The sequence below is a fragment of the Pristis pectinata genome, chromosome 4 (assembly GCF_009764475.1).
Source record: "Pristis pectinata isolate sPriPec2 chromosome 4, sPriPec2.1.pri, whole genome shotgun sequence".
Lineage (NCBI taxonomy): Eukaryota > Metazoa > Chordata > Chondrichthyes > Rhinopristiformes > Pristidae > Pristis > Pristis pectinata.
Genome location: NC_067408.1, coordinates 93,963,357 through 93,976,704, shown reverse-complemented (window position 1 = coordinate 93,976,704; position 13,348 = coordinate 93,963,357). Strand labels below are relative to the sequence as shown.

The 13,348-nt window shown below is 37.1% G+C and overlaps 1 protein-coding gene and 1 long non-coding RNA gene across 5 annotated transcripts in view; one reads left to right on the top strand and one right to left on the bottom strand.

Moving 5' to 3' along the window:
- Positions 1–5,886, top strand: part of gpr156 (G protein-coupled receptor 156) — a 58,163-nt gene extending 52,277 nt beyond the window's left edge. Inside the window, exons 9-10 of one of the 2 annotated variants that reach the window (XM_052013484.1) lie at positions 2,402–2,563; positions 3,623–5,886. In XM_052013484.1, the coding sequence (XP_051869444.1) occupies positions 2,402–2,563; positions 3,623–5,029 (1,569 nt within the window). In that variant the 3' untranslated portion in view covers positions 5,030–5,886. The remainder of the gene's footprint in view (positions 1–2,401; positions 2,564–3,622) is intronic. The other variant, XM_052013485.1, reaches the window with a different exon arrangement.
- LOC127569124 (uncharacterized) overlaps positions 1–13,348 on the bottom strand; it is a 73,988-nt gene that overhangs the window by 45,513 nt on the left and 15,127 nt on the right. For 2 of the 3 annotated variants that reach the window (XR_007956159.1, XR_007956161.1), the window contains exon 3: positions 5,065–5,133. The exons of the other annotated variant lie outside the window; for it this stretch is intronic. This is a non-coding gene — a long non-coding RNA (uncharacterized LOC127569124). The remainder of the gene's footprint in view (positions 1–5,064; positions 5,134–13,348) is intronic. 3 annotated transcript variants of the gene reach the window in all.

Here is a 13,348-nt window from a genome sequence, read left to right as displayed (position 1 = left end):
AATAAAGCTGTGCACTGTCCCACATTTTTGGTTTTGGCATAGTTTGATGTTCCCCTTTTACAACATGCATTTTTTTTTTACAACATTTCTCATTTCATGTACTTAATAACATATCTTTGAAAAAGCGCAGACTCAGCATGTGCAAATAGGCAAATGTGATAGTATCAAACTTCCTGGCTGGCTCCAGCCAATTCCCAGCTGCACTTCAAGGCTGGATTGGAATCCAGTAGTGGAGCTGAACCTTGCTGAGATTCCCCACAATTTATGCTGGGGAATGCTGTCTGATCCTATGCCAGGTTAAAACTGGCGCAAGAACTGTTAGTTCATTGATTTCATTTGGGGTTTTAGGTTTGCGGGAAAGAATAAGTTAAGTTTTTTAAATTAATGGCTTGCTTTCAATGATTCAGAAGCATTTTTAAGTGTTTTAGTTTGTATTTCCTTTAAAAAAATGTTAGTTCTTTGTTTTTAAACCCAAGTGATTCTGAATGTCAGAGACATTCGGAAACATTTTACAACCCTAATATCTTTTGACAAATGGTAAAGCTGGAGATGGGGCTTTGCCAGGAGTCAAAAGTTCTCAGAGGACTTTAGTGTACGTGGCATGTTTTGGCCTGCTCCAGAGCACTCCATTATTTTATTCAAAGCTCTACTGCTGTTCAGGATCTCATTGCTTGACCGCAGAACAAGCAAGATCAGCCTTTCAGATTCAGCTGAGATGAGTTCAGTTAAGTGTCATATGTGTGTCCACAGCTAGCAGACCCATAGCAGTAAAATCCAAACCTGAGTGCCCAGATTGTTTGAGTATTTTTTTACTGCAGAAAGAGGATCCTGATTTTTCCAATTGCTATTGGCTTCAGGAGATGGTTAGTACTCTGGCAGCTTTGTCTATCTGTACCATTCCAGGCAGGTTTATTAGCACAAAGTCGGTGCATGGACACCACATTATCTTTTCACTGACCAGCTAAATCCATGCAGTCCTTAAAGAACTTCACAGTGGACCACCTAATGATTTCTTTCACATGATCATCGGAGCATCAGTTTGTCCCTTCTTTCCCTTTTACATAGGATTATATTTTTGACAAGCAAAGGTAACACACATGATCCTTAAGTGAAAACAATTGTGTGATTACATATAGCATTATATATTAATACTAAAAGGAACAAAGAACAGTTCATATTTCCAGTCACAGTATCAGAAAAACGATATGTAGAACTCACTGCCATGTCCAGTGAATGAGTAAATCATATTGGTGAATTAAAGGGAAGTTGGAAAAATGAATAAAAGAGAAAAAAACAAAGTGATATAGAATAATAGTTTATATTTAAAATAGCATTCCAAAGCATTTTAGAGGAGTTTTATTGAACAAAATTTGACACAGATCTCCACAAAATGTTTGATCAAAGAGATGTTTTAATAAGTGTCTTGATGGAAAAAGAGAGGTAGTGAAGCAGTGTGATCTGGACAGAAAATTCCAGACCTTGGGGCCTTGGCAGCTGAAGGTATGATTACCACTGGTGGAGCAAATAAAGTTAGGGCTCATTAAGAGGCCAGAAATTGGGAAGTGCAGATATTTGAGGGGTGTACCAAGAGGCAAGGTCAAGGATCATTTTGAAAGTAATGAGAATTTTAAATTCAAATTGTTTGGGAGCCAAGTAGATCAATGATTATGTGGGTAATGAGTGACTGACACTTGGGAAGATTTATATCATGGGGAGTACAATTTTGGTTGATCTCAAGTTTACAGAGGGGAGAATGAGGAATAAAATCAGAAGATGTTGCTGATACTCAGCAGCTCAGACAGCATCTGTGGAGAGAGAGAATTAACATTTCAGGTTGATAAACTTTAAGAAGAACTGCAGAAGAGGGAGACTGGTGAAGAGCACTTTAGAAATCTAGAAGTAACAAAGACATAATTGCTGCAGCAGATGGGGTGAGGTAGGGAAAAGATTGGAGGATGTTACAAACAAAATAGGACAAGCCTCATGGATTATAAAAACCAAAGATATGTTGAACCAATTTCTGTACTGTAGTTCCTTGTAGTCATCCAAATTGAAGACCTAACTATTTCTGCATTGCTTTCCTGAATGTAATGAAGATCATTTTTAGCTGAAGATCCTGTTTATTAAATGTCACAGCCTGGTTTATGGCTTTCTCTGGACAAGATATCAATCAAATTTTTATTTCCTATATAGATAAAGTATGTTACTGTGGATTGCAACTGAGTTTAATCACTCTTGCAGACATCAAAACATGCCCAAGATTTTGGCACTCTAATATTGTTACCTCTAGCCATACACACTTCATTAGGAATGGATCATTAACTATGTTTTTGACAGCTTCATTGGTAAATTTCTATGAAATGTAGTTGATACAAATTAATTATCTGAGCTCTCTTAACAGGTCAGACAGCGGAAGAAATTTGATGAAGAATTGAACCATACACCTAATCAAATGTCTAAATATTTCAATAGTCCAAGCAAGATTTTTCATTCCATGTACAGTGATGAGCAGATCTATCACCTGCTTGGAGAGAATAACTCCATGAAGCGTCTTCTCACTGAGGTGGTGTGGTTTAAAACTGTATAATCCAAATGTTGTCAGTTGTTAATATTAAAAAGAGTTTTTGAAGACTTGTAAGATAAGAGTCTAAAAGGGTTGCCCCTTTCTCAATGGGCTGATAATACAGTCCAATATACCCAAGTAATAGCTGTCCAGTATGAAGATGGCCCTTACTGGTGCGCTAATGCTTGAAGGTTATTCACATTGGTTATAATCTAATTGAAGAGCTAGATTTGGTCCCAACAACCAAGCAGTTCCAGGTCAGCTGTGTACCCCAGGAAGGCAACTGGAACAAGGCTCTGAAACAAGGAACAAGTGAATACTGGATAGTACAGGAAATCCAAAATTGCACTCAGAAATTCAAGCGATGAATACTTCTTCCTGGAAGTTCATCTGCGTGAAAGTATCCATGACATTGGACAACACAACATTTTTTTTTTAAAAACTTCCTGCAAAGAATCGGGTTTATTATCACTGACATGTGTCATGAAATTTGTCGTTTTGCGGCAGCAGTACAGTGCAAGACAAAGAGATAAAAGTTATGATAAGTTACAAAAATAAATAGTGCAAAAGAGGAACAACAACATAGTGTTCATGGACCGTTCAGAAATCTGAGAGCGGAGGGGAAGAAGCTGTCCCTGAAACATTGAGTGTGGGTCTTCAGGTTCCTGAACCTCCTCCCCAATGGTAGTAACGTGAAGAGGGCATGTCCTGGGTGTTGAGGGTCCTTAATGATGGATGCTGTCTTCTTGAGGCACCGCCTCTTGAAGGTGACCTCGATGACAGAAACAGAGTCTTGGTCAAAATGCTAATTAAACACTGAAAATAGAGAACAGGCAATATCACGACGTGGAATGCTTTCTCTCCAAACTGTAGACAGATATATCTGACACTGCATTCTTTCACTATTGCTTAGTTCAGCGGTTGTAAACTACAGAGTAGAGTAATCTGTTTGCTTGATTGGCTCACTTTTGTTAATGAATAAGTCCTCTGGGTTTTATATTTAAATGTTTGTATCAAACCATAATTTAGCTATTAGTAATTTATTTTTCTCTCCCATAGAAAAACGCAACAATTCAATGTTTGCAGGAGCAGGTTAATAATGTGAAGGAAAGGCTGATGTATTTAATGGCACCAGAATGCATTGATGAGTTTAGAGATCCTACTTCACAATCCAGCCCAGCTTGCTGCCCTTTGATAAATTCTGAGGTCAAGTGTCCCAACACAACAGAAGATCCACTTAATGAGGAGCCTTTGTCAGACATACAGAACAATCAAGATCACAGCTCTGGATTACAGCCAGGCATTAAAGCTGTATCACTGCAGAGTAATTTGGGACAAATCTTACATGACACCAAGATGAGCCCGGAAACAGTTGTGCATTCTCAGAAGGGGCTAGAAATCTTAGCAGATCCTCAAGGTTTTTATCAAGAAACTAAGAACCATCCAGGACAGCCAGCAAATTCTGAGAACCTTACAGGATCTTTCCAAAAGTCACTTGATGCCTTGAAAATAAAATCAGAAATTCAGAGCAATCTGGACAACCATGTGAAAATCATCCAGGATCCCACAAGTGAAATGCTAACCTCTTCTACAGTCCAACCATCAATTAAAGCTGGGTCAGTTGTAAAGCCTTCTATAGAGGATCCAATAAAAGAGATCACAACCAAATTTGTGAACAGTGAGAAGCTTCAAGAGATTCTGCAAGAATTGAATGTTAATGCTATTAATACAACCCATTCACCAGATAGAGCAAGACGAATCCTACGAGCCCAGAACCTTAAACAGCATGGTGGAACAACAGAGTTGTTGAAACGTCACTGTCATAACATTTCTCCATTTCTGACGAGACAAAGAAGACCACCTATTTATTCAATAAGGGGTATACCCCCTCCATATTATTTCCAACATTCAACAGCTCGACATACAAAGTATATCAATGAAGAATCAAATAGGGATACAATAAAGTCACTAACTACCGACTACAGTCAATTTCAAAGGACTCACCATAAAATATTCACAGATGAAAATGAGTCCAGCTGTCTATCAACTTTACAGTCAGGGAAGATGATGCAAATGCAGCGTAATGGCTATAAAACACCTCAGAAAATAGAGCAAAGAGATGGATATATCCACTCCCTGACCTCAGAAGGAGAATGTATTGTCAATTCCTATTCAGGCCTGAAAGAACACTTATCCTCCAAAGAAACTCAAATAGTTGGTGTAGAGGGATCTTCTGAAATATACCGGTATGATTATTCAGACTCAGAATCAGATAGCTCGGATGAAACATTATGCTATTACCACAGGTCATGTTGTGAAGTGTGTTGTCAAGGCTCTTGCAATTCTAGTACTACAGAAACTTCAGACAGTGAGGAATATAATGCATCATTCAATTGGTCACAAAAATATTTTCATAATCATCCAATTGTTAATTTTAAAGAGGACTTAAAACCCACTTTTGTTTGATCTTTTCAAAAGTCTTAAGATGTTTTCAAACTCACCAATTTGTTGTCAGCTGTTTTTCAAAAGGATGGTCTTGCTTTGTTGAAATACTTAATTTATTTTGTTTCCTATAATTAATATAATTATAGTAAGGTCATTCCATTGGGATTTCTGGTTAGCAGTACATTTTTTATTGCATAAAGGTCAATCAGGAGGGTTATTTTCTCTGTACATTAATTTTGATACATGCAAATGAGATACATAACAGCAATCCAAAACATTTATTACAGCAAGTGTAAATATATCTCCCAGCTCAAATACTCCCACCACTTAAATATTTTGAAATCCAAACTGCTTTGCATCTGAAAAGGAGAGCTCATTTAACTTGGCAGTACAGCCACCAAGTTTCATTGGATTTCAAGCATCAATTCAGCCAGCATTACTTTAGTTAAAGAAAAATAAAAGCAGGACAAGAAACATTAATTCCATAAGTTTTAAGACGTGTAATTTAAATGTTCCACCTTTGTGTACACATATAATTACAAATTCCCTCTAAAGTTGTTTGCCTACTGAGTACAGAGAAAATGGAACACTGAATTATCCTAATTTATGGCGATATGGATGTAAAACTCCACAAAAGCCATGTGTCCAAAGTATTGTGTTTCTATATTATACATGTATATTAATTTGTTTTGTTTGAAGTGTAATCTAAAATTTAGAGGAGACTTTAAAATGTTTGTTTCGAATATAGCAGTATGTTTTCTTCCCTATAAATAGACTGATATCCTCTATTTATGAATTGTAACCATCAGATTGAGGCTAGGATCTTTGAATTATTGATCAAAAATATTTGTCCCAGCTGTTCACCTAGAGTTCTCTACTCTAATCTTATTTGCTTCCCACATCCTCTTTCTGTTGTTCCATTTCAAATATTTGTGTGATTGGTTTCTAAATTTGATGGAGTTTCCTCTTTTTGTTATTCTAGTGATAGTTACAGATCTCTCCCTTGCTACTGATTTGCCAAGACAACCAGTCTTCATAATTTGCCTTCCTTAAGTCTGAAAATCTCCATTAACCTCTCTATTCCATTAACTAAAACCCAGCTCCTCAGGGCTTTCTTCATAACCAGAAACTTTTATTCCTAGTATAATTCCGGCACATCTTTACTAACACTTAAAATGTTGCCCGTAGTTTCACTAGCAGTCAACCTCAAGAAGATTTTGTATAAATTCACTATAACATTTATACTTTTATGCTCAATGGGGATTAAAATTCAATGTTGGAGGCACAGAACACAACAAAAGATTGAAGTTAATGAAAGGAAATCTGTGGCAGCTAATTTGTCACCATCTTAGAAGATCCAATTATTTAGCACATAAACCCTACAATACTATTGTTTATCTGTCTAATGGAAGGCTAGCCACCTAAAATTTTAATTTTGTATCTCTATCCAAGGTTCTTTTTGAAAGGCCAAGTATTTTGAGTATTGTTTATTTCAGATTAATTGTGCTTAAAATATTTTGCTGTCTCCCCAAAATTGTGCGTTTTTGAGGCAATTTCTTTTGGTCACAGTGGTACTACTGATACAAGTCATGGCAACACATGAAAAAGCATGTATTGCTCATTCTTTTTCTGTCTGCATTCATAAGAATCTTGCTATTTAGGTCATGCTTTCACTATTCCTTTCTCTCAAAACAATCCCACACATTTTTCTGCATTGAATTGCGTTAGACATCTATTCTCTTAAACTGCTCAAAAGCTTCTCCTTTCTCCCCTCCAATTTTTTGTGCCTAATTAGGTATTATCATAAAACATTGATATAATTATTATTGAACCTTTGCGCAAATTTAAATAAACAGAAAACAAGAGAATCAGAACACACCACAGAAACAGACTAGAGAAATATAGAAATCTGAAAACATCACACAAATGATCTTGTACTTAGCCATAAAACCAAAATTTAAATTGCCTTCAATCATTTTCACTAACTTACAATAAAAACAAAATTTTAATTTTTAAAAAGTTTTGTTTTTATAGCCTGATGACAACAGTGGACATCAGCAGTGACCTCTTGTCACAAGAGCATAAACAGGTTAATAATTTACATCTGATAAACTGAATAATAGTCCAACCTTTGACCAAAGTTTCTGTTTTGAGTATTGTACAACTGGTATTGTTAAAATGTTCTAAAACAACATTTCATGAAAAAAATTAATACAAAAACTGGAATTCCACTGAGTATGGAAAACTGTCTGCAGTGGACTGTAACTAAGATTCTCTACCATCCAATAACAGTTTTAGAGAACAGTTGGCTTTTTATTTCTATCCATCTTGTATTGTAATGGTTCAAAATAGTTTCAATTCAAATAACTTTTTATCTATCTCCACCTTAAATATATCTAACGATCTGGTCTCCACCACCCTTGAGACAGAGAATTCCAGAGATTCACTAACCTCAGTTTTAAATGACTTGCCCTTATTTTGCAGCTATGTTCCCTTGTTCCTGACTCTCTCACTAGTGAAAACAAGAGCCAAGAACTGCTTAAGAGATTATCCCGCAAGTATCATCAGCAGCCTTCACAAGCCGCGCTACAGCCACTGAGGTTGTGTTGTATAGGAGATCAAGAATGGCAGAGGCATGTGCAAGTCTGGCACTAAGGAAATGTGACTTTTGGGGTGATTTGAATTCAGTTTGGAGTGTTGATTTTATGTTGGTTTTTATTCTGGTATTGTGGTCAAGCAGGTGCAGATCTGGCTAGAAAAGGAAGAGAGAGAAGATGGGAACTTAGTATTATTTATTCATAAATGTGATGAGTTGTTCTGGATCATTTGGCTATAAAGGGGCTCTCCATGTTTCTTCCTGCTCAGTTTCATTGAAATGTACAAAATTATTATCGGACTTGTCAGGGTAGCTGCAGGGATGATATTTCCACCAGTCATGGGGTCCAAAACTAGGACTCTCAGTCTCTAAACAAAGGATTGGCCATTCAGGACAGAGATAAGAATAACTTTCTTCACCTAGAGAGTGGTGAACCTTCTAAATTCTCTATGCAAGAGGGCTGGTTGTGGTTATGAATGGAGCACAGGACACTTTTCAATGAGGGCTTACTGAACAGCAGCAGATTTAAGAGAGAGGTTGAAAGATGTATTGATGTTAAGTGAATGAAGGGATATTGGGTTAACGCAGGAGTATGGTGCTGATGTAATAGATCAGTCAGTATTGAGTGGTGGAGCAGGCACAAGGGACCAAATGGCCAACTTCTGTTTCTTATGATTAAAGGAGCTACAGCAGAAAACATACAGTATCTGGTGGTTAAGGTTAAATCTAATGATTGGAAAGTTGTATAGCATATACCAGACCATTATGAAATTTGGGACCTACTGGTGAAATTGCAGGGCTCCTTCAGAGACAACAGTTGCTGAGCAGATCAATGAGCTCTTTTTCAAACTACAGTTGACAGCTGCATAATACATTGTACATAAGTTGCCTTCATGGATGAGATGTGCACTGTAGTTGAGAGTTACCCAGGTGAAGTTGCATGTTCACTCAGCTCACTACCCTCTTGCAAGAGGGAGATTCATTTAGCTTGCTTGAGATAGACAGCACCCATGACTCCCCTCATGTAACATTTGGTTATATTTCAAATATCTCCACAGCTCAAGTTTGGAAGGAGAATGCTTTTCAGAAATTTATTGGCAACCTGACCTTAATATTTATTGGTAAAGTATTCCACACAGATTGGTAGTTGTGGTTGTGAGTGGAACACGAGCCATTTTTCAATGAAGACTTACTGAACAATATCCACAACAGATTGTTTTTTTGATGAATTGGCCCCTGAAAGGCCCTGGTGGGGGAATATAGTCACCTGCTGAGAGCTCTTCATTCTCTACCACCTCCTCTTCCCACGTCTTCTCAGTTGTCCAGATCTGCAATCGTATTGCAGAAGCCTTAAGTCATCTCAAACTCCTTGAGCTCCTGGAATATTGCTCAATGCAGACTTCTCAAACTAAAAAAAACTACTCTAGAAACACCAAACACTGAGTCAACACTATAAAAATCATGGAGTGACTAAACTACCACCAACTGATGATAGTTTTAGATAATGCAGTTGGATCTCATCACTGAATGTTTTACCCCTCTGTTGCTTGAGCACGTGACATTAGCTTCAATGCTGATGCCCAGTCTGGCAGCCTCAATGCAATGATCTATCTACTCCACATATTTTCACTAAACAACTACATCCTCAGGTTAGTGCCCTTCCCAATAAGGTGTCTGGCACTGTTCATGCACAAATATTCACATGCATTTTTACATAGCAGACTGGAAAAGTGTTACTCTATATTGCCAGAACAATGGGTGCTGGGCAGCCAAATCTTGCCACCAGAATTAGCAAATCCAAATCTAATACGTTAAGATAAATGGTTGACTTTTCCCCCCTTAAATCTTAGTATTAAGCTTACATGGAAATAAGTGCTCTCGCTAACGTTTGTACTGCACTGAATTTTGCTGTACATTATAACTATTGGTTAATAAGCTTAGGAATTCATTCTCTGTTTGAATACTTGTAGACTGGCTCTGGTATAATAATTACCAGTCCTCTTTCCTAGTCATTGTGATGGGTAATAATATGTTGATTGGAGATTACCAAACATTTTGCTGCTCCTCAGTTCAGAGATTTGTTTTCCCTACACTGCCTCAACTACCCTCCCATTCTTCTCCACCCTAATTTTGTTAATCTCCTCATCTTGATTGGAATCTTCTACATTTATGTTCAAAACACCTCCTTTCGTTTCAACCAGCTCATACGAAAGCACGTCCTGTTCCACTCAAGATTTAAATCTCTCTTCCCTCTGACATTCTCCCCGTCTCCACCCTCCACACATTTCTCGAATAGTTCGTGTCAGCGAGGAGAAGATTGGTAGGGGAGACGATGTTCTGTTCCCGTACAGTTTGCTTAAAGTGCCCGCACTCTAGCGTACGGGTTAGGCGTGGTATACGCCTACGTTTTGGATTGGTTGAACCTCGAACTGCAGACAGTCAATGTGATTGATTCGGAAGGATTGGTGCTGGGAGTGAGGAGAATGCCCTCATCGTGCGTCTGTGGAAGGAGAGCAGCTGGCGATGAACCCGGAGCAGAGTCCGGGTGCAGGGAGGACAGCATTCGGCTCCTGTCACAGTTCCGCAGGCCTTTATAGAAGCCGTGATGCTCCGTTTCGTCAAAAAAAAAGAGCCTTACAAAGCCAACTTCTACCAGGAACTAGCAGAGGCTGCCCGCTGGCTGATTGTTGACGCCTGCTTTCTACGCGAGAGATACCAACCGCATTGAATGGGTTTAATTCTTGATGTTTAAAAAGCTGCGTGACATCGAAGCCAAGACAGAAACCCGCAATTTATACTCGCAGTTAGTTTCGGTGCCTCCAGCCGGAGCCACAGAGATGTAACAAATTATTCTACAATACAGTGAACTATGGGACATCTGGGGCGCAATATTGTACAATATTGACTTTTTAAAAAAATGTGGTGTTTCGACGGTCGAGTCTTTGTGCTCCACAGCTACGCTGGTCATTGGAAATTGTTTGACCTGACAGTTCATATGGTGAATAAAATCAGTTACCTTTTTGGAATCAACAGCATGATTTAACAGCTGATTTTGGAATCTAAATCTCGAAGCTATTTTGTTATCCTTTAAGCAATTTTACTAATTTCATAAATCCAATATAACACTAATCCAGCCATGAATCGCGGTATACAATTCTGCCTTTTACGTATGAGATCGAGGCCTGAAACAAAGAGTATCGTTCTGTGGAAAACACATATTAGCATTTATTTGGTTGTAACAATTTTCCGATCTTGCTCTTCTCCATAACTTGTTAAGAGATTGTTATCGTATGTGTCATAAAAACTGTCATCGATAATTATGGCATGATGTGCTATTTTTTGAAGAAAATTCTCTGAAAGGACGTATTAACTTTAAAACAACATATTCCAACTGTTTTCATTTCTTTACCGTCACAGTCCCATTATTTAGCTCAAAACCATGAAGTTATTTCTTAATGTGACCATAAAATCAAGTCAAGAGAAACAAATCTTATAGAGCCAGTGTTTCAGCAATCAACTAAACCACAAACAACCAAATCGTAATCTAACACATCAAAACCTTTAACATCCTGAGAATGAACAATGTTTAACCCTTTCATTATGCAAAAAGATACTCAAAATATAAGTACAAGAAATCATTTACCTGAAGTTAAATACAATCACAATCTTACCTACAAATGTAAACACAATGAGAATAAAATGCACAATGTTTGAATCAAAACAATTTTCCTGATTTGGGATGAAATTTTATTTCTACTTGGTAAGGTACTGGTTTATTAATAATCTAAATGATAAAAGAACAACACACTTAGTCAGGAAGCAACTAATGACTTCATGTAAGATTCTGCATTACTTCACTGTTCTTGACCTCAGTTGCACCATGTTGTGCTGGGAAATACATAAACATTTTAGATAATTTACTTTTAATCCCAGCTAATTCACCAAAAATAGCATAGGTGTGATTTAGGACTGCCTGCTTTTCCCCCTTTTCTAAAGGAGTGGTATCTACTAAACCGAAAAGCACAGATGAACACACACACACACTTTAGTGTTTGTGCTCCAGAGATCAGTATTTTGGAAAATTCTTACTATAATAGTTGGTTATGATGTTTCAACAAGCAGCACCAGATGGTACATGGAAGATTAGAGCTGATAGCAGGTGCCTGTTCATAATCCCTTTAATGGCTGAAAGTTGGGTCACTACAATTTATACATTTGAGAAGGCTGATTTTTGAACATCTCTTTGCCTCTTGAGATGGTCAAGAAAGATAATACTTAGTACTGATTTTGGTCAAATTTAGCACTAATTCAAACAAAAACTCCAATCTATTACCAAGGACAGTTGAATATTTCAAATGACTCAAAATTGCTTATCCCAATTACATTACTTCCACAAAGAGAACAAAAAAGATCATTTTAAAGTATACCCCTGCAAATATTTAACTTAACATGAATGAATGGAAAAATACATCAAAGTCTTACTCATATAAAATAATGTCAACAGGAGAAACATTACCATGCATAGTTGATAGATTACTGGGGTATTAATCCAAAAAACTGGATTAACTACCCTAGGTCACAATTCAAATCACACCATATAAATTTTAATTCAGTTAATTAAAAAAAAATCACAAGGGTTAACATGTATTATTTAAGCATATTTTTTTAATCTGGTACCTTTACCTGAAGAAATTTGTGATCCAATATGTGATTTAATCTTAATTGCCCTTTTGAAATGGCCTAGCAAGTCATGCAGTTCAAGGACAATTAGGGATGGAAGAATAAAATTTAACCTTGCCAGTGACACCCAAATCCTCTGAACAAAAAAGAAAATCTCTAAACCTGGTATATTATTTACATAAAGTACTGGCTGCTAAGCAACAATGCAGCCAATCTCAATCATTAAAGCCCTTGGACATGAATAATTTTCATCATAAAAATAGTAAGCTGCAAAAGAACTCAAAATAGTGGGTACTGAAGCCATCTTCTGAACGTGATCAGAGTCACAACATGGAATCATAGAAGCACTGAAGCTTACAACACAGGAAGCCATTCAGACTATTGTTACTGTGTTGTTTCTTTAAACAACAGGCTGCTGAGTATCACACATCCACTTATTTCCTGACATCTTGTAAGTTTCTCATCCTCAAGTGCATGTGCAATTCATTTTCATAATTATTTTATTATTAACTTCCACCACCTTTACAGGAAGAGTGGTCCAGATCCTGTTAACTTGATTTTGAAAACATGTTCTTTTCAACTCTTCTAACCTAATTAATCTAGATTATCAACACATTTACTGCGGGTTACTAGTTACTTTCTGTTGAAACTTTCAAGATGATGAAAGGTTTCAATCAAAATCCGAATCTCTTCTCAAAGGAGAACATTGCTAACCTCCCTTCATAACCTGTCCCTCCTCACTAGAAACATTACAATAAGCATACTTTGGACCATTTCTAAGGCTGTTACGCATTACCGGGAATGCAGAATCATCTATAATATTCCCTGAGCCTAACCTGTGGCTTATCAATTCCCAGGATGACCACATTGCTTTTATGTTCTTTGTCTCTGTTTATAAAGTCAGTTTGCAGTTTACCCTTGTTATCAATTTTGCTCCATCTCCTTTTAGGATTACAACTTGTGTACTTTTCAAAGCAAAATAACATTCCAAAATAAATTTACAGTATGTTAGGCAGCATCTATGGAGAAAGAAACTAAGTTAATGTTTCAGGTCATTCATTCTT